Here is a 20,000-nt window from a genome sequence, read left to right as displayed (position 1 = left end):
AACGATTTTTTAACGGCCTTTAAATCATTGGTGATGTCATCATAACCCAGTCGTTGTAGTTGTCGTCGTAGTTGTTGGTGTTGTTGTTGTCATGTTCGTTGTCGTGATTGTTGTTGTTCTCGTGTTGTTGTTTTTGTTGTTGTTGTTGTTGTTGTTGTCGTCGTCGTCGTCGATGTCATTTGTTGTTGTTGTTGTTATCGTCGTCGTCGTCGTCATCGTCGTCGTTGTCAGAGGTTATTTCTAAAGATTTCATTGATAGTCTTTGTTCTCGTCACCAAGACTTGCTAAGAACAAGCTTGGAACAGCAAGAGTTCCAAGAACAAGATTAGAACAACTCATTACATCATTACCAGTACGTCATTTGTATTTAGAACACACTTTAGAAAAAAACTCTTCAGCTACAAACCAGTCACCCTCACATGTCGGAGGTGTTTGTCTAAACCACTTACTGAAATGTTTTGAGGTTTAATGACCATACACATGTTGAACCGGTGAGTGTCTTCCGCTGCTTAATTCGCAAATAACTATTTTATTAAAGTCCGCTTGAAACGCTCAAAGATGAAATTCCATGTTAAAAAGTGACAAAAGTTTCACATTTTCCCGTTGTAACAGCTTCCGATGATATTATATGAAAATTCTGATCCTCTGAGAGGATTCCCCGAAACAAAATCAGTTTGTACGCCTAATTTTAATAGAATTGTCCAAACAGTGTCGCTAATATTGTGCTAAAAGATGAATTCTAGAACAATGTTCACAGACAGACACCACTTGGCAAAAAAATTTTCAGTGCTGGGAGATGAAAAAAAAAACTACCTCGCTACGCGCGGGCTTCGCCCGCGCTCCGCTTGGATTATTAGAGTAAAATAAAACATTAAAACATTCATAATAAATAATAGTAAACAAGAATTAAAATTTTTTTTTTTTAAATTAAAAAAATAGACCGCCCATGCCGGGAATCGAACCCGGGTCACTTGGATTTAAAAAAAAAAAAATTATTTATTTATTTTACACAATTAAAAAAACTATTAGAGTAAAATTAAACATTAAAACGTTCATAATAAACAATAGTAAACAAGAATTAAAAAAAAAAAATAGAACGCCCATGCCGGGAATCGAACCCGGATCATTTTGGCCATAGACTCTCTCGTGCTCTCTGTCTCTCTTTCACCGAGACCAAACCCTGCATTGTAATTTCTTTGCCGAGACCATTTCCCCACCCGTTGTCTGGCTTGCAAATCATGCTTTTCTCGTCACTGCGTGACGTGTTCGCCGCTCAAGTCTCCCCTTTAGTTCAGGCTGTTCGCAAAGCGACCAGCCTCCCACCGCAAAAACTCCCACCGTTAAGAGTGGCTTTTGTGATTTATTTCGCATTTAGGTCCCAGGTAACATTATGAAGTTTTAATACGATCAATCGGACCTATTATCAAGTTAGTGTATCAACTTTTGAAAGAACTGCGCCCAGAAGTTTCCTAGCAATGAGCCTATAAGTCGAGACAGACAGACACACACACAATTAAAGTCTGTTGGACCCTAGTACTGCGTACTCGGGGATAAAAAACGCTGGCGCTGGACCCGAGTACTCTTCAGACTGGCCCCCAGTATGAAAGTTTTTGTCTTGTGCACGTGGATTTAAAAAAAAATTATTTATTTTACACAATTAAAAAAATTATTAGAGTAAAATAAAACATTAAAACGTTCATAATAAACAAAAGTAAACAAGAATTAAAAAAAATTAAAAAAATAAAAAAATAGACCGCCCATGCCGGGAATCGAACTCGGATCACTTTGGCACAGTATGAAAGTTTTTGTCTTGTGCACGTGAATTAAAAAAAAAATTATTTATTTTACACAATTAAAAAAATTATTAGAGTAAAATAAAACATTAAAACGTTCATAATAAACAATAGTAAACAAGAATTAAATAAAATTAAAAAAATAGACCGCCCATGCCGGGAATCGAACCCGGATCCCTTTGGCCACCAAGCCACCACCTTGAATCACTGACACAGTGTCCCTGTCGCTCTCTCTCGTGCTCTCTGTCTCTCTTTCAGTCTCACCGAGACCAAACCTGCACTGTAGTTTCTTTGCCGAGACCAAATTAATCCCCACCCGCTGGCTGGCTTGCAAATCGTCTCGCATGCGATACGCATGCTTTTCATGACGCACGCGTTCGGCTGTTCTATCAGCTCAATGGCTGGCTGTCGCTCCGATTGAATTCGTCCAACCGTCAAGAACTTTTGTGTTTTTTGGGGCATTTAGGTCCCAGGTAACATTATGAAGTTTTAATACGATCAATCGGACCTATTATCAAGTTAGTGTATCAACTTTTGAACGAACTGCGCCCAGTAGTTTCCCAGCAATAAGCTGTTAAGTCGAGACAGACAGACAGATAGACAGACACACACACACACAATTAAAGTCTGTTGGACCCTAGTACTGCGTACTCGGGGATAAAAAGAAAGAATACTACATGGCTTCCTGTGTCGCGCGAGATTTACACGAGTTATTTTTCTTTGATATTGAAATGCGAGGTTTTTTTAATATTAGCAAAAGCGACGAATTTAAAACTGGTACGACACTACAAGCCATGTAGTATTCTGTTTATCCTAAATACTGTACATACATGCCTTCAGCTTCAAACATCCCTGAGTCGACGCGTACAAATTGAAGATGCTTCTTATGTAACCTCGATCTCTTCCAATGCCTCGTGCAATCTTTGACGTCAAAGCAAAGTAACGTCGTCCTGAAAAGTAGTGTGTGACGTGTTTGTTCTGAAAATTCTGCCAGGTGAAACATCAGGGGCAAAAGTGTTTCCATAATGACGTTTGTCTCGGTGACTTTGGCATCATTCCCAGTGGCAAACCAGGGCCTTGCCAGCCCATTTTGACATGACATCATCCACATGAACTGTGGTTTGTACGACATAGTATCATGAGTGGTATCTCTCAAGTATGTATGAGAAATGTCAATATGCTTATATTATTTTTGCCTATTTTATTCAGTTAACTCCCCTGAGCCTGAGCCTGTGCCACAACCAAAACTTGAATATCAGGGTAGGTGCAAGCTCGTACTGTGTATGTGTGTGTGTGTGTGTGTGTGTGTGTGTGTGTGTGTGTGTTTGTGTGTGTTTGTGTGTGAGTGTGTGTGTTTGTGTGTGTGTGTGGTGTGTGTGTGTGTGTGCGTGTGTGTTTGTATGTGTGTATGTGTTTATGGTGGGATACCTCGACTCCCGCGTGAAATTTTGAGCTTTACTCCGACATGAAATTTTACCTCGACGTCGAAATAAAACATGTCTTCAAAATCACTTAAAAATAACTATGGAGGCTTGAAATAAGGTTAAATACATATAAATAATTTAATTTGACTTTATTTTTACAATTTAGCAAAATGTCGAGAAAAAACACACTTTTAGTTACTTTTTGTGTTTTGTGTATGTCCGGATATAACACCAGTAACAATCCCTGTTCACACACACTTTTTTTTTTCGCAGTTTAAAACAAATTTTTTTTTTTTAAATCATTGTCACACTGGAGAAAAAAAAAAAGAAAAAAAATTAAAAAAAAAAAAAATTTAAAAAAAATCATTGTAATTGTACACACTGCACACAAAAAAAAAAAAAAAAAAAATTGTTGAAAAAAAAAATATATATACATATAAAAAAATAAAGGATATCAAAAAAGAATAAAAAAAATTCATTGTACACACTATATATAAAAAATCTAAAAAAATCATTGTAATTGTACACACTGCACACACACACACACAAAAATTATTTGTAAAATTGTAGACTAAAATAAAAAATAAAAAAAAAAAAAAAAAAAAAATAATAAAGGATATAAAAAAAATTCAAAATCGATCCTTAAATTTGTGCACAAGTTTACAAAACGTAACCCTAGCCCCATTTTGAATTATGGTACGAAGAAAGGTAAACATTATGACACTCGTTGCAAATGAAAAATATGGTTAAATCTAATGATTTTGTTCCTGTTATATGTTCAGTGCGTGTTACATCAAATAAATATTGTAAGGCCTCCAAAAAAATATATAAATAAAAATTTTAAAAAAGCTAGACTTATGAATTCCAACTAATTTTTTTGTCATTTTTTTGTTTCCTGACACATAATTATAGGCCAACCTGAGGTTCTGCATTTATGTGCTTGGGACCTTAATTCACAAAAATACTTTCTTAGAACTGCGAAAGAAAATAAATTTGATGTTGTGGTGAGAGAGGTTGTTTATTTTGTCATCCATTTTCCTTCAAATATCAGACATATATATATACATGTAGATCACCACTCTGCCACTATGAGTATGATGTGATGGTTTTGTGTTTACCAGACACCAAAAATGTGAGTAACCTGTACTTTTGTTTTGAAAACAACAATTGCCTTTCATATGACAACACATTGCCTGTGTCTGCTACAGTGGAACACCCTCTTTAGACTTTATTTTGGAAAATAAGATCATAGAATTTATCGGGGCACATACATGTTCAGACATTGTCGACAAGGAAATCTGAACAAAGCAAGGGCTGAAATGGGATTAGGAAAGGGGGGAGGGGGGGGGGGGTGTCTGTAATAGGAAGGGGGCTGGAGGGGGAGGGGGGTCTAAAAGGGGTTCCACTGTAAATATTGTCGACACGGAAATCTGAACAAAGCAAAGGCTGAAATGGGATTAGGAAAGGGGGGAGGGGGGGGGGGGGTGTCTGTAATAGGAAGGGGGCTGGAGGGGGAGGGGGGTCTAAAAGGGGTTCCACTGTAAATAGACGTGATTTCATACACGAGACAATGATTACAAATGCCAACAACTATTCCAGAATGGGAAGTTGAAAATAGTATCTTGGTAAGCTTGAATCCACTTGCCACAAATTCCTCGACATTATTCATCGTATTGTAACCGAAGCAACCTTGTAGCAACCATATCGATACCCGGCGGACATATTGACTTATTGTCGGAATTTGGGGTGAGACTTTTGATTCAAAACGAACACAATGAGATTAGGTTTAAAAACATTCCTATAAAATAAACTCCATGGCAGTGTTTAATCCCAAAAATGTCCACCCCCCCCCCCCCCCACTCACTCTCTGTAGTCTGTCAGTGTCGTGCGTCATTATCAACATCCTCAAAGAGTCTAACTCTAAGTCAAACCACAGGCAGAAGGTATCGTTCACTGGACCACTACTTTCATAGAAAGACTACAAGGTATGTCACTCAGTTTCGAGTCGTCTGTGTTCTTGGAGTCGCTTCCTGCGGACAATTTTTTTGTTCAAGACGGTTCGCCTCTTCCTACAGTCTGTGTAAGGTCAAATAAATACAGTGTTGAATGATTGTTTGAACTATATGTACCTTTAATTTTCAGCTGCCGTACGCTGCAGGTTGTTTCTTTTGACGAAGCAAAGATATATCTGTAAGGACACACTAAAAACCTCTCTGAAAGACCTTGATATTCAGTTCCAATAATGGCGTAGCAGAATCGCATGCGGAACGGGAATCCTGGCCCGGACAAGCTTATCAGTTATTTATGGACAGACTAGACATCCAAGCATACCATGAGTCTGCGGTCATCTTCCAAAACAAAGGACGAACAACATTTACAATGAAGGTAAATCTTCTGGTTGTTTATGTTGGAGCTACACATAGCTCATTGATTAACAACAATATGTGGAGACAAGTCTCACTGTATAATCATTGAGTGGCAAACATATATATGCTTGTGTATTTTATGAGTAGCACAATCCTGGTCAAAATTCAGTATGCTTCAGACAGTGATGCTTATCATATTGAACTAGGAAGATAGTGACTTTGCTGGTCATCATTGACATTGATCTAAATTAACCAATCAGTGCTTTATAACCAATTCTAAACTAGAACATTTGGAATTTATGGCGTTTGATTCAGAGGAATTTCTATCAATTTCTTCTCAACATCGTCAATTACTTAAGTTTGTGTGTAAGATAACCATAATTTTATTGTTTTGCGATACTAACTCTCAATCACTGTAGTTTTATTTACTACGTTGTGTTGTGGTTTTTTTCAGTTATTATGTTCTAAACTTTGTTGCTTATTATTGTACTATCGTTTTAGAGTCACAGTTATTTTACAAATATTATCTTCTAGTTTTGGTTTTGTGCTCAGCTGTTAGAGTGCCTCGCATTTCTCCCTTAGGTTGTCTCCCCCTTTTTGTAAACTCATATTTTTTAATTAGCATCTTTGGTTATTTGGTACGTCTGGTCATCTTATAACGAAAATGTCATTGAACTGAAAAAAGAAATAATAACTTAGTTTCATATTTGAACATTTGGCAGTATGTTTCTTGTGAGTCAGATTAAGATCTCACCAGGAACCCAACCTTTACCCAGTTAATTCTACACATTAAAATTTAAATGGAAAATTACGAAACACATAAAAACATGCAACTCAATACACACTGGCAGTACTTGTTATCTACAATCAATTCAGCCTCGTAGAATGATATACGGTATACGACACGTCCTTGAAACACATAGAACAGTTCTCAAGAAAAAACATTTGCAATTTCCAGTCTTTTTTGTGTTGCAGACATGCAGTGATCACCACCACATTGACCTCCGTCCTCGTCTTCATCTTCACTCTCCGACAAGTCAATGTCGTCCTCGTCCAAGCCATTTTCTATAATAATAAAGTTATGTAGGACACATGCTGAAAAAATTAACATTGGAACTTCACGGATGTTCGTCATCTCGAGATCCTTCAGTCTGCGGAATTTTCCTTTCAACAAACCAATAGCCCGCTCCACGTCAACTCTTGTCCTTGCCTGGGCTCTGTTGTAGGCAGTTTCCACAGGGGTCAGATGGCCGTTGTCGCGGAATGGAACCAGCAGGTACTTGCGGAGACTGAGGGTAGGCCGAGTCCCCGATCATATGGTACTCTGGAGGCAGCTTACTTGCGTCAGACTCCAACACTCCATGGAGATCTGAGTTGGGGAAAACTCGGCTGTCATGCACGGACCCAGTGTAACCCGTAAACACATCCAGAAGGAGGAGGTCTTTGTCACATACAACCTGAAACAAGTCGCGTAAATCAATATAAAAATAATCTATCAGCCTGAAACTAAAAACCAACCACAACAGAGGCTACATGTATATATCCTAATGCTTTGCTAGCCTAAACCATAAGACTGAGCTGAGCACAGCTCCTCTCTGCAGAACATGTGAATGAGGTGCCTACTGTCCCATATAATTCATTTATCATTGAGTGCATTTTCAGCGTAACCATGACAATTGACATGCATATATGAAATGATAAAGAATAATAAAAAAAATCATGTTTTTAAAGGGTAAACATCCCCATTATCACACCGAGGACTGTGTTCCGCCTTATTTCAGCCGGGCTCGTTGTTACTCCGTTTTCAGCCGGGCTCAGTGTCACGCAAACGAAAGTGTCTTCATAAAAACACAAACTATGACTTTCACACTGATTTAAGCTAAAATTGATGAATGTCAGTAGAAAGGGGAATAATTGTTTTCTTTGTAGACAGCTAAAAACGTCTTTTGCTTACCTGGTTAATTGACAATAGCCGAATGGAAGGCATACATGCAGGTTTTTTAGTGAAAAATGAAGGTTCAACGTAAATTTCTCTCAAACATGGATTTGAACAACTAATATTCCTGTATTTTTACTATTTTGGGTAAAGCTATAATCATCTGTATCAATTGCGTGCTTCAATGCGTCCTCACTATGTCATAAGAAGCAATCAAAACAAGCAAGTGGTGTACGTTTTGTTCCGCGCTGGGCCTCCTGCATTTTTGTCTGCGTTCCGCACTGCCACTGGGCTTGCTTTTGTTCTGGGTGTCCAGCGCGGAACAAAACTCGCCTGACATGGGTTTTGGTTTTACTTTTCGTGCCTCAACGCCTTAAAGCAGGTTCGGGAAAATGCATCAGCATAACAGCAAGAAACTATAGAACAAACTTATGATACAGAAAAACCATAACATGATACCGTTGCTTATCATTTCTTGAGTTTGATCAGCTTTTTTGCCCGAAAAGCGACAACCTGCACGTATTTCAAGCTGATGGGGGTCACATAATAAACCTTGTCAGATAAAAATAACACCAATAGAGAGACAAATTACTTAGGTTAGTGCTAAAAACATCCGTTCCTGGAAATGAGGTTTTTTTAGAAGACATAGTTTGTACTTTAGTGCAGACACTTACATTTGCGTGACACCAAGCCCAGCTCAAAACGGAGTAACAACAAGCCCGGCTGAAATAAGGCGGAACACAGTCCCCGGTGTGATTATCCATGCTTAGTCAAGAAATGCTTGAACAAATTTTTAATAAATTTGATCAGAAAGTGCTGCCTCAACTTTCACTAAAAGCGGTATATGTTCTTTTTTTCTTTCTTTATTTGGTGTTTAACGTCGTTTTCAACCATTCAAGGTTATATCGCGACGGGGAAAAGGGGGGGGGGGGGGGGGGGGGGGGGGGAAGATGGGATAGAGCCACCTGTCAATAGTTTCTTGTTCACAAAAGCACTAATCAAAAATTTGCTCCAGGGCTTGCATAGTTGCAACGTAGTACAATATACCTTACTGGGAGAATGCAAGTTTCCAGTACAAAGGATTTAACATTTCTTACATACTGCTTGACTAAAATCTTTACAAAAATTGACTATATTCTATACAAGAAACACTTAACAAGGGTAAAAGGAGAAACAGAATCCGTTAGTCTCCTCTTACGACATGCTGGGGAGCATCGGGTAAATTCTTCCCCCTAACCCGCGGGGGGTAGCGGTATATGACATGTATAGATCTAACAACAGAAAAAGAAAAGTCAGAGAAACGAGGCGTAGGTACATTTTCATGATGGTTTTCTTGGAATTAATCCACACACCATCATAATTCAAACTTGTCTGAACTCCCAATATCGGTTTAAACATTTAATATTTCTCACGTAAACCATCACAGACACTGTCAGGCTTTTACACACAGTACAAACACCCTTTCATTGAAACACTCACCGCTTTAGAACATCCTAGGTGCTTACCGTAAAGAGCGAGCAATTTTCACACAAAAATTGTTTTGCATGGTTTATCTTACCCCGGAGCCATCGACATCGTGAACTCTGTTATTCCAGTTTCCCTTTTTGACAAAGCAGTCGTCAGGAATTTGAATGCGACTCGCTGTGAGCTTGTCTGCAATAGCACGTTATTATGTACCTCTGACTATGCACTAAACAAACGGCTGTGGTTCACAAGAACCCTCGCGATGACTTTTGACTATTCACAGGAACTGGCGAACCTTACGTGAACCTGCTTCTGGGCGTTCCTTATTTTAACTTCAAATACTTCGAGTTTTAATGATCTTGTCTTGATGAAAAAAATATTTATTTTATGATTTAAGAATGTTTGTGTAACACGCTGTCAATTTATTATTTTGATTTTAAAAGTTAGGTCTAGCGCCAAAACGCACCTCGGTCCGATTGTCTTGAAGACAATCCGCAACATTAAATCTTTGAAAATTACTCGTTCAGCCTCTTTACGTAAGGCACCTAGGATGTTCCCTTTGGTGAGCGTTCATAATGAAGGTTGTTTATACTGTGTGTAAAAGCCTGACAGTATCTGTGATGGTTTACGGGAGGCGCACTGTGCCGTTAAATACTTGTCTTTAAATTCAAAGATTCAAATAGTGACTTAAAATGACAGTAGATTCCAATTATGAAATGACACTGCTAGTGTTACTCCAGTATTTCAATAGGGAATAAATACACAGGCACCATAATGGTCAGTTCTGCCAAGGTTAACAATCCACGTATCTGAAACAGAAAGTGATCAAATCTGTTACCTGGAGATGCATCGCTGGGAAACCTTTACGGCAGATGTACGCATCCCTGGTTCCTGGTATCTTTATGTAGGTCCCATCAATCGCTCCAACTACGCCCGGGAAACCAGCTCTGGCTGCCCATTTCCCAGCTAATCGATCCAGGTCACATTTTGGTGGCCACTGGATGACATCTCCTGTAAAGAACAGAAAATTGCATTAAAATATGCTGATCACAGTGTTAATTTTATTCAAAATCATCTGACAGTTTACCCATGTCTGTACTATTTACAATTAAAGTTACAGGTCTCCCAGTCCCCCACACGCCGGGGAAAGTGTTACAACTAACTTCCAAACTAATAATTATTGCGGCGTAATTATCGAAGCCAGCAAAGTTTATTTGTTCTCAGCGGATTTATGATTGCATGAGGATTAACATGTTATCGATTTAATTTTTGAGGCTTCTGTTTTAGATTTGTGACAGCGTCGTATTTGCTGAAATTGTTCGATTTGGGGATTTCTTTTTAAATGGTGGAGATTACAAGAGGCTTGAAGCAACAACGGTCATTTGATCAGGTAATGTGATGTATCATAACCGAAATGCATCAATAGCAGTGTCCCAATATACTTGTATATATATATATATATGGTCAAGGCTCAGGAGGTGGCTCGAGTGCAGAAATCACCAGTTGGCATTTTTGACTGCGATTCTAAGGTTGAAGATAAAGAATTAATGAAATCAAACTGTTGTCACTTGTTCTTATATAATCAAAGCTTCGTGTGATGACATAAAATGAGTTAAATTTGCTTTCTGTCATTAAAAAACAATTTTTTTTAATGAAAAATCGACGATCGTGGTGGAAGAAAAACGTGACAGACATACCTGTGTGTCACTTCAGACAGCATTTTTCACCATAACAAGATCGAATCAAGAGTCAATTTATTGATTTCCGAATTCTTAAAACGTTATCAATTCCTATTGACGTTACGTGCGTGTCAAATATTTGTTCGTTTCTTGTTTATATAGAGCGTCATCAATCGTGCTCAAACACAACGCGTGGTGTCATGTTTGGGTGATAGCGATCGATGTTAACTTGAAAGAAATATCCGCATCCAACACACGTGATTAACCTCTAATCTGAAAGATTTTATGTTTTAGTTCTTGGATTAATCAGCAAGCGAACATTTTAAACTCTGATGCAGCAAGAAATTTACATTGATTTTGCGGAAGCGATATGGTGTCAACAAACCGTTGCGTTTGGACACGAAAAAGGAACAATGTATGTGTATTTTTCACTCCATTTTTTGGAGATTAATCCAGCATGGAAGTGAAAACCACTCCAATTTAGAATATTGCGCCATTTGAAGACAAAGCGCGCGATGGACACCGAAAGGTAAGGTTTTTATTTTGGCGTCATTTGTTGAGTTTGTGCAAATCCAGCGAAATTATGGATAGAATATGAAGTAATGACCACATTAGGCTTTCGAGTGCTGAGTTCTGTTTCTCTGATAAAACTAGAGATCCTGTCTGAATAATTGTGCTTTCATCAACACTTTCCTTCGTTCCTACATTTGTCAATTTTTGCTTTGTCATGTGCATTCATGCCGATCATGTGGTGTCACTGTTGCGTTTTTGGTTTGATAGAGCAAAGTACGTTTTCAACCATCAATGATGCATCCCTTCATGAAATCACTTCGTGAAGTACCCCTAAAAGTCATTTACTGCGATTTACAAGATACGTGGTTGATATTATGGGATGCAGGAGATCAAACGCAACTTTACACCAAGTCCGAGGTCGTCAGCGTTATGTTTAAACTCGTTCAACTAAATGTCTTCTAACATACACTAATTTTTGTGGCAGATTGAATACTATGCATTAACATCATCATTGGGTCTGAACTTGTAGACCCTTATTGTGTCTGATCGCCGAGTGCTAGTTTTATGTCCAAACATAACTTGACGCTATGCACAGTCGATCTCTGCTGCCACGGCTGGTGTAATGTTAGGTTTGGGCACTCGGTTTTTTACTTATTTTATTTTTGGTAAAGAAAAACAGATGTAGAATTTAATATTGATATTATCTGTTTCAAATAACTTTCCCCCCCCATAGAAACCACGTTTTTGTTGTAGTTAGTGTGAACCATGTCCAAACACAACATAACACATCGGTGTCAGCTTGAACTGTCACAGTGTTGTAGTGTAATATTGAGTTTAATTTTTATAGTTTCTTAGTCTATTTTCATCTAGCTTTCCTTTTTATCTAGCATTTTGTACAGGTAAATGTAGACTATACATTTTTTCCTTTTAATTGGTTTGAACATGGTCTTAAGTTATGTTTGGGCATTTTTTCATGGTACAAAAACTTTTTCTAAGGTTGCCCCTCACCTATTCAGTAAATTTAGCTCTGTAGCAGCCTTTTATGTGCACACAATGGCATCTGAATTGGATGGCTTACTTACACCCATAGTTCCAGAGGATGTAATTTTATCTTTTGTCACGGTGTCATGTTATGTTTCATGGCGTCATGTTATGCTCAAACAGCAAATTTTCTGTGCAAACATAAAAGATTAAGTTTACACATCAGATTATTTGGTGGCTAATAATTACCTACCATCGCTGCATGTAGATAGCTGTCCTCCTGTTCTTTCATTATGTTTGGTTTTGCCACTTTAGCCTGATTAAGACTGTGTCACGGCGTCATGTTATGTTTCATGGCGTCAAGTTATGTTTAAGTGTTTTAATTTCAGAATAACTTTTTCTAAGGTTGTGACTTGGCTATGCAGTTAACTGTGCAATGTAGCTACCAACGCTATGCACACAATGGCTTCTGAATTTGATATTTTATTTGCATCTATAGCTCCAGATGATGTAAGTTTATCTTTTGTCACGGCGTCATGTTATGTTCAAGCATGGCTACTTTTTCTTTTTTCCCTCTCATTTAAAGACAAGGTAACACATCCACTTTTTTTTGGGGGGGGCAAAGGAAATAATGTATGTAACAATGTTTTATTATTATTTAATGCCAAAATGATTGATTTGGGCGTGTTCTTGGTTTAATTTTTGGCATTTTCGGGTATTACGCAGCATCCAGTGAAGGATGGCTCTATTATTGATTTAATTTGATGACTATAATTAGTATTTTCATAATGATATTTTGGAGACACACAAACATTATCTATGTTTTCTGTTTTGGACTTAGTATTGATAGTATTTTGTCTTTGAACTCCATGCTGCATTTTGACTTTGTGTTTTGGTGTCATGTTATGTTTAAGCAATTTCAAGCTCAGGTATTTGACCCAATTAGAGATTCTTACCTGCTTATCTTGTTTGTATTGATGGATGTGTGGTCTAGCAATAAAGAAACACCACCAACATTTCTTTTTGTTTGTTCTTGGATCATTAAATTGCCTGAATCTGAAATTGTGATGGCGTCATGTTATGTTTGAACATTGATATTATTTTTGTAAATACATCTAAACGATGGCTCAAGTGTGAAAAACATTTTTCGTAGAAGTTTAGCATGACCATACCTAGTAACTTGTCAGGAAATTGTCAGCTTGTAATAACATTGAAATTTGTTCTTGCATGTCACACTCATTGGAGTCACCTCCAGAGCCTTGACCATATGCAAGTGTGTTTGTGTCATCGGCTGAGGAAAAGAGCATGTGTATTTTTTTGGTACGCGTCGCCGTGCTAGCAGTTACGACTGCCAGCGATGCATTGATACAGCCGCCCCACTTTTCTGTTACGACCGCCGATTGTTTCGGCTACGGCAGCCGGCACTCATTTTATTCGTTTAATAATGTTATTGCCAAAGTTTATGACAGTTTGCAAACAAATATGAACGGGTTTCACTGCACATCGGTTGTGCACCGTCGTGTTATCAGGAATTGTGATTCCCTGCCCTCTTTTATTTAATATCGCATTCGTCACAGTTTATATCTAGAGTTGTTCTACTTCCAGTTAAGCGTGCACATAGTTTCAACGGGCATGTACATGACAAGTTCAAATGTCAATTGTCAAAAGCAGTCGCTGAAAATCCAACTCGGTCTAAAAGACGGACACAAAGGAATCCCACTCACCAATTACTCGGGTGAGTCAGGGGGGAGATTGGGGTGGGGTGGGGGTTGGTTGATAACTAGGAGTCAAATTCAGATTAAAAAAAAAGATTTGAACTGGGTATGCATTACTGTTAATATTTTTGAAGAAAAAAAATGCCTCTCTACAAAACTTTGATTGTAATTAGTTACCTTGATGCGTCTATGAGTATGAGACACTGAAACGCCTAAATATCTTTCTTACCTGCACAATCTGTATATATCCAGGACTTTCCCCAGTCCCTGTTCGATGAGAGTGTATGTGCCATATTTGGCACAGTGTCCTGGGCTATCTGACCGCCCATCACCAATCAGCTCTAGACTTCCTCTCTCGTCCTGAAGCTGCGAGATGAGCTCTGACTGCTCCCGTTTCCATTTTCTTTCCACTATAGGAAAAATGAAGTGCCGCTGATGCCAGAAGAACGTGCTCTCCAAAATGTAACGCACATTGTGCAGGTAAAACAGCCGGAGAATTTTTGTCGGGCTGCAGCCAGAGAGCACAACAGCTGATGACAGGAGCAGGTTCCCGCAGGGCATCTGCTTTATGTACGGTTGGCTGGTCCACTCTCTGAAGAAACAGCACTTGGAGCAGTCTTGTCGGACGTGGATGCAAGATCCCACTGTCTTCGATATGAAGGCCTTCGCAGGGTGAGAGCATCGAGGACAACTCTCTAACAGCTGCATCAAGTTTGCCTGGAAGACAATGTACTTGTCTTCCAGGTCGGGGCTGGGTCTCGGCTCAGGAGCATTCCTAAAACACACAGGTTATACACTTTCTTAGCACATAAAGGGTTACTATGGAAACTACATGTGCCATACACAAGCACAAATTCACTGCTAGTGCTATGGATATAATTACTACATGTTATACATGTCGCAATGACAGTGAAATCCAGTATAAAAAAAAATTTTAAGATGAAATCAGCTTCTTACTTGTGATGAGAAATTAAGCTAAATAATGTCACAACAAAAATGTTTGACATGTTTATGGTGTTTTTCACCCATTTAATAGACAAAAAAGGGTTATGGCCAGTGAGATAGAGACCAGAGAGAGAAAGACAAAAACAAAGGACACAATGATAGCAGCTAAAAAATAGCTGACTGTCACCCAAAGTAACCCTTGACTTCTGTCTTACTTTTTAAAATGTAGAGAATCTATGTCTATTGAAAACTTACAAGAACTGCGGATCTTCTGGTTCACCTCCATCCTCGTCAGCAGGCTCGTCCTCTTCCGCAGCTGCAGCGCGCTGTCGTTCGCCTTTTCGTTCTTCCTTCCCCACACTCTCATCTGTTCCTACACTTTAGGGTTAGAACCGCATTGCGTTTTGAGGTGGGGCGTTGATCAGATTGCATTGGACGCTGACATCCTTGGTTTCGGCAATGGCAGAAACATCTGAAGAACAAATGACATTGCAGATTGCTGATAATTGATAATTACAAAACAATGTGACAGCAGTAGCCGCGCTCTGGGAATCGCTGCGCTGCACAACGCGCCGCGCTCAGTGAATCGCCGCGCTCTGGGAATCGCTTGCCATTTTATAATCCCTGATTTACTTTTATCTTCTTTAACCAAAGTTCACCTAGCCTACACTGATCAATTCTAACAAACATATTATATCACATATGTTCTGAAAAAGAGTGGCACTGGCACAAATTGACAAAACATATATATGGGGATCTAAATCAATCCAAAGCCGAACATCTGGGGATGGGACAATGTGATACTGAACAGCTGACTGGCATGGTGACTTGTAAGTTGTTTGAATCTGATGCCTGTGCATGGATAAACTGATTTGCAGAAAATGTTTCTTACATGAATGTATCACTTCTACTGATCTAGATGAAAACTGTATTTCCTGTCACTCACTCACTGTGTCAGGTCACTCCCCAGAGGAAAGTTATTCATCTAAAGTTTGAAAAAACTTAGAGTAGACTTACTCGTGTTGCGAAAAAAAAAAAAGTAGGTCTGAGAGAGCATTTTTGGAACAAACAGTGTAGAGTCAATATAGGGAGGACAGAGGACAGAGGAAATTATAAGGCGACATCTTGAGTTCTACCTACCTCGCAGTTCGTCGACGACACACGGTCTTCGAGTCACTTTCAAAGTGACTTTTGAGTTTTGTTTCTCCTTGGGTGCCCCGACATTTTTGACGCAGAGCTTTCTTCTTCTTCTTCTTCTTTCTTGATGTGGACTGGGTTCATCCGAACGTCTGTAGTCCAGCGGCGGAGTACTGAGTAATTGGTTACTGGTGGTGGGTTACTTTGCTGGACGAATGGTCGGTACTGCTCCGGTTTTAAGTTTAAGAGTGTTTGAAAATCCCATTTTCCACTTTATGTGATTGACAAATAAAAGTTGTCCTCTTCAAAGTTCGAAGTGTGCACACAGGTCCCGGTGTTGCCTTTCCGGCTTTCGACGTCACAAAAGCTGTCTGACTAATTACTACGCGACCGCACGCGACCACACGCGACCTTGCACTACCTTGCGCGACCTCAAACTAAAGCATGTACATGTAATATTTTATATATATATAGTATCTTCACAACATTATCTGACTTTATACCAAGTTTTAAGTCAAAGAAATTATCAAAACTTGACTAAATGTAAAAAATAACGGAGCGACCCGAACTTCCCAGCGATGGGACAAAGCCTGAAATGGAAACTGGTGAAAATGAAAATGAAATGATTTTTTTTTTGAAAGCTAGAGGAATAGTTATAGGTTATTTTCACCAATCTGAATTAATCAAATTAGCCTTTACCTTTTATGTTCTCAGTTGATTTGATGGTGGTCAATATTTATTGTAACCGGAGCCCTAGAGAGGGTCCGTATCCTCATTAATTGTTCTCAGGGGGAGGCTGAAGATTGCCGAGGAGAGCAACTCTTTATCTCACCTTTACTCTGGCCCTATTGTAATGTAGTCTATGCCTCGCGTTGTGTTCAATACATGTGCCTACAATACTAGCCGACCTCGGTATTCAGAGGAAACCCTGTGTGTTTCTTAGTGATCTAGACTGTGCGTTACATAAATATTGTGATGTGTGTTTTGGATGTTGGAGTTTGCCACCGTCGTACAGTACAGTTTTAACAACACATGTTTACAGGACAACAGTCAAGGAGAGGCAGAAGTTACAATACATGACACGAAAGCAAGCTCACACACTTACGTTCGTTCACCGACACACGCATGTTCACGCTCACTTCTCGTACGTACAGTGATGTTCACCATAACTCATAGGAAACAGTTACAAGGTTTTATTTTACACTATATTACATGAAAAGCAAGTAACAAACCCATCAAACAAAGCACCAAACAATCCTTCAATTAAAATCAGTCTTACCTAGCGTTTACCCTAACTCCGATTAATAACTATAACACCTACGGCTCCTTTCTTATGTATGCCTATCTCGTTCCTGCTGGCTCTGTTTCATACACAAGACAGACACGGCAACAACACGTAGACTCAACACTGAAAGACAGAACGAACATGCAAACGTTCAGCATTTAAATGCAACGCTGAAAGACGATCAAGCAGAACACACAGCATTTAAATTCAACGCTGAGAGACAACAAACAAGCAAGACACACAGCATTTGTTCAACGCTGAGAGACAACAAACAAGCAAAACACACAGCATGTGTTCAACGCTGAGAGACAACTTGACAAACAAGCAAAACACACAGCATTTGTTCAACGCTGAGAGACAACAAACAAGCAAAACACACAGCATTTGTTCAACGCTGAGAGACAACGTGACAAACAAGCAAAACACACAGCATTTGTTCAACGCTGAGAGACAACAAACAAGCAAGACACACAGCATTTGTTCAACGCTGAGAGACAACAAACAAGCAAAACACACAGCATTTGTTCAACGCTGAGAGACAACTTGACAAACAAGCAAAACACACAGCATTTGTTCAACGCTGAGAGACAACAAACAAGCAAAACACACAGCATTTGTTCAACGCTGAGAGACTGACAACAAACAAGCAAGACACACAGCATTTGTTCAACGCTGAGAGACAACAAACAAGCAAAACACACAGCATTTGTTCAACGCTGAGAGACAACGAACTACGAAACAGAGACAGAGTACACACTTGTGCAGCGTGTAAGAAAGAGAGAAAAAGACGAGGGAAAGAGAGCAAGCACTTATTCAGCGCTGACTGACGAGACTCGCAGAGCCGGCCTCTTTTATAGTCTCTCAAAGACTCGGTACTAATCTTCTGTGATCGCTGTGGGCTGGCTGTAAGGGAGGGGATGGGGGTATCTACAGGAAAGGGGGGGGGGGTGACTAGAAGGAAGGTGGGGTCACTGAGTACCTGCAACTCTGAGCTAGCAGGGCTCTCCCGCTACATTATTATTAGGCGACACACACGTACTCAATCATCAATTTTGTACATCAACGCCAACAGTGCATGTTGTTGTCCAAAAATAAAAGATTTGCACTCAGTCCTAAAACTGAATGGTAGTTCAAAGTTAAAGGGGTATTGACCAAAGTGCTTTTGAGGAACAATAAAATACTCCCCCAAAAATAAACACGCAAAAAAAAAAACACCCCACACAAATAAAGAAAGAAGCAAAACAGATTTACAAGGACATTAACTTATGTTCATGGTTTGCTGTTTTTATTTTATTGTGTTTAAAAGCATGCTGATACCGGGATGCAGTATACGTTAAATGTAAATGCTGAATATTTAAATGTGAACGTGACCAGAAAAGATGCATTTCTTTTAACTTAATGGCGCCGTTAAAAACAAAAACTAATTTCTTGGTTACAAAAGCAAATGAACCTTAGTAGTCGATAGTGTAGTACTATTTGTCACTTTATTAGAGGTTGGTTGACTGAGTTACCGACTTCTCCGCTTTAATTCCTTTCAGTTTCAGTTTTCTCTTCACACTTTTCGTTTTCATGCGATACGTACGTGTAACATTTTTCCCGGCCTCGCACATGATGGACAGCATTCATTGGAGCGATATGTTTTCACCGGGTTTTCACAAAATTGTTTTTCATGCCACGCTATTATCGATTACCTCAAAATAAAACAAGTCGCGTAAGGCGAAAATACAACATTTAGTCAAGCTGTCGAACTCACAGAAAGAAGCTGAACGCAATGCAATTTTTCAGCAAGACCGTATACTCGTAACATCGTCAGTCCACCGCTCGTTGCAAAGGCAGTGAAATTGACAAGAAGAGCGGGGTAGTAGTTGCGCTAAGAAGTATAGCACGCTTTTCTGTACTTCGTTTTAACTTTCTGAGCGTGTTTTAATCCAAACATATATCTATAAGTTTTTGGAATCAGGAACCGACAAGGAATAAACTGAAAGTGTTTTTAAATTGATTTCGAAAATTTAATTTTGATAATAATTTTTATATATTTAATTTTCAGAGCTTGTTTTTAATCCAAATATAACATATTTATATGTTTTTAGAATCAGAAAGTGATGAAGAATAAGATGAATGTAAATTTGGATCGTTTTATATAAAAATATTTTTTTAACAATTTTCAGATTTTTAATGACCAAAGTCATTAATTAATTTTCAAGCCACCAAGCTGAAATGCAATATCGAAGTCTGTACCAATACTCTCTCTGTGCCTCATTGTGCTTCTCTCTCTCCCCCCCCCCCTCTCTCTCTCTCTAGAGCTCTCTCTCTCTCTCTCTCTAGATCTAGAGCTCTCTCGCCCTATATGCCTCTCTCTCTCTCTCCCTCTCTCTCTGAATGTTTGTGCCCCTCTCTCTCTCTCTCTTTCTCTCGCTGTCTCTTTGTTCCTCTCTCTCTCACTTCCTCTCTCTCCTTCTCTGCCTCTTTGTGCCCCTCTTTTCTCTCTCTCTCCCTTCCTCCCTCTCTCTAGAGCTCTCCCCCCCTCCCTCCGTCTCTCTCTCTCTCTCCATCCGTCTCTCTCTCTCTCTCCCTCCGTCTCTCTCTCTCTCTCTCTCTCTCTCTCTCTCTCTCCCTCCGTCTCTCTCTCCCTCCGTCTCTCTCTCTCTGTGCCTCTGTGTGCCTCTCTCTGTCTCCCCCTCTTTCTCTGCCTCTGTGTGCCCCTCTTTTGGGTGTAACTGTCGACGATTAAAGGAAATGACAAACGTAAAATATGTTTGTTT

General features: G+C 39.2%; 3 protein-coding genes across 4 annotated transcripts in view; 1 reads left to right on the top strand and 2 right to left on the bottom strand.

Moving 5' to 3' along the window:
* LOC138948259 (uncharacterized) overlaps positions 1-20,000 on the bottom strand; it is a 486,513-nt gene that overhangs the window by 39,666 nt on the left and 426,847 nt on the right. The window lies entirely within an intron of this gene.
* Positions 1-20,000, top strand: part of LOC138948250 (protein TonB-like) — a 60,420-nt gene that overhangs the window by 10,302 nt on the left and 30,118 nt on the right. Inside the window, exon 3 of one of the 2 annotated variants that reach the window (XM_070319768.1) lies at positions 3,003-3,053. The exons of the other annotated variant lie outside the window; for it this stretch is intronic. Within the exon in view, the coding sequence (XP_070175869.1) occupies positions 3,003-3,053 (51 nt within the window). The remainder of the gene's footprint in view (positions 1-3,002; positions 3,054-20,000) is intronic. 2 annotated transcript variants of the gene reach the window in all.
* On the bottom strand, positions 6,777-16,451 carry LOC138948248 (putative nuclease HARBI1). The gene is made up of 5 exons (XM_070319765.1): positions 15,957-16,451; positions 15,072-15,288; positions 14,101-14,646; positions 9,822-9,994; positions 6,777-7,040 (listed from the first exon to the last, which is right to left on the bottom strand). Exons 3-5 carry the CDS (start codon positions 14,198-14,200, stop codon positions 6,777-6,779), a joined length of 537 nt encoding a protein of 178 aa, XP_070175866.1. The 5' UTR covers positions 14,201-14,646; positions 15,072-15,288; positions 15,957-16,451.

This window comes from Littorina saxatilis, linkage group LG15, assembly GCF_037325665.1.
Source record: "Littorina saxatilis isolate snail1 linkage group LG15, US_GU_Lsax_2.0, whole genome shotgun sequence".
NCBI classification, from domain to species: domain Eukaryota; kingdom Metazoa; phylum Mollusca; class Gastropoda; order Littorinimorpha; family Littorinidae; genus Littorina; species Littorina saxatilis.
Note: the sequence above shows the minus strand (reverse complement) of the source record. Positions and strands in the feature narration are given on the sequence as shown.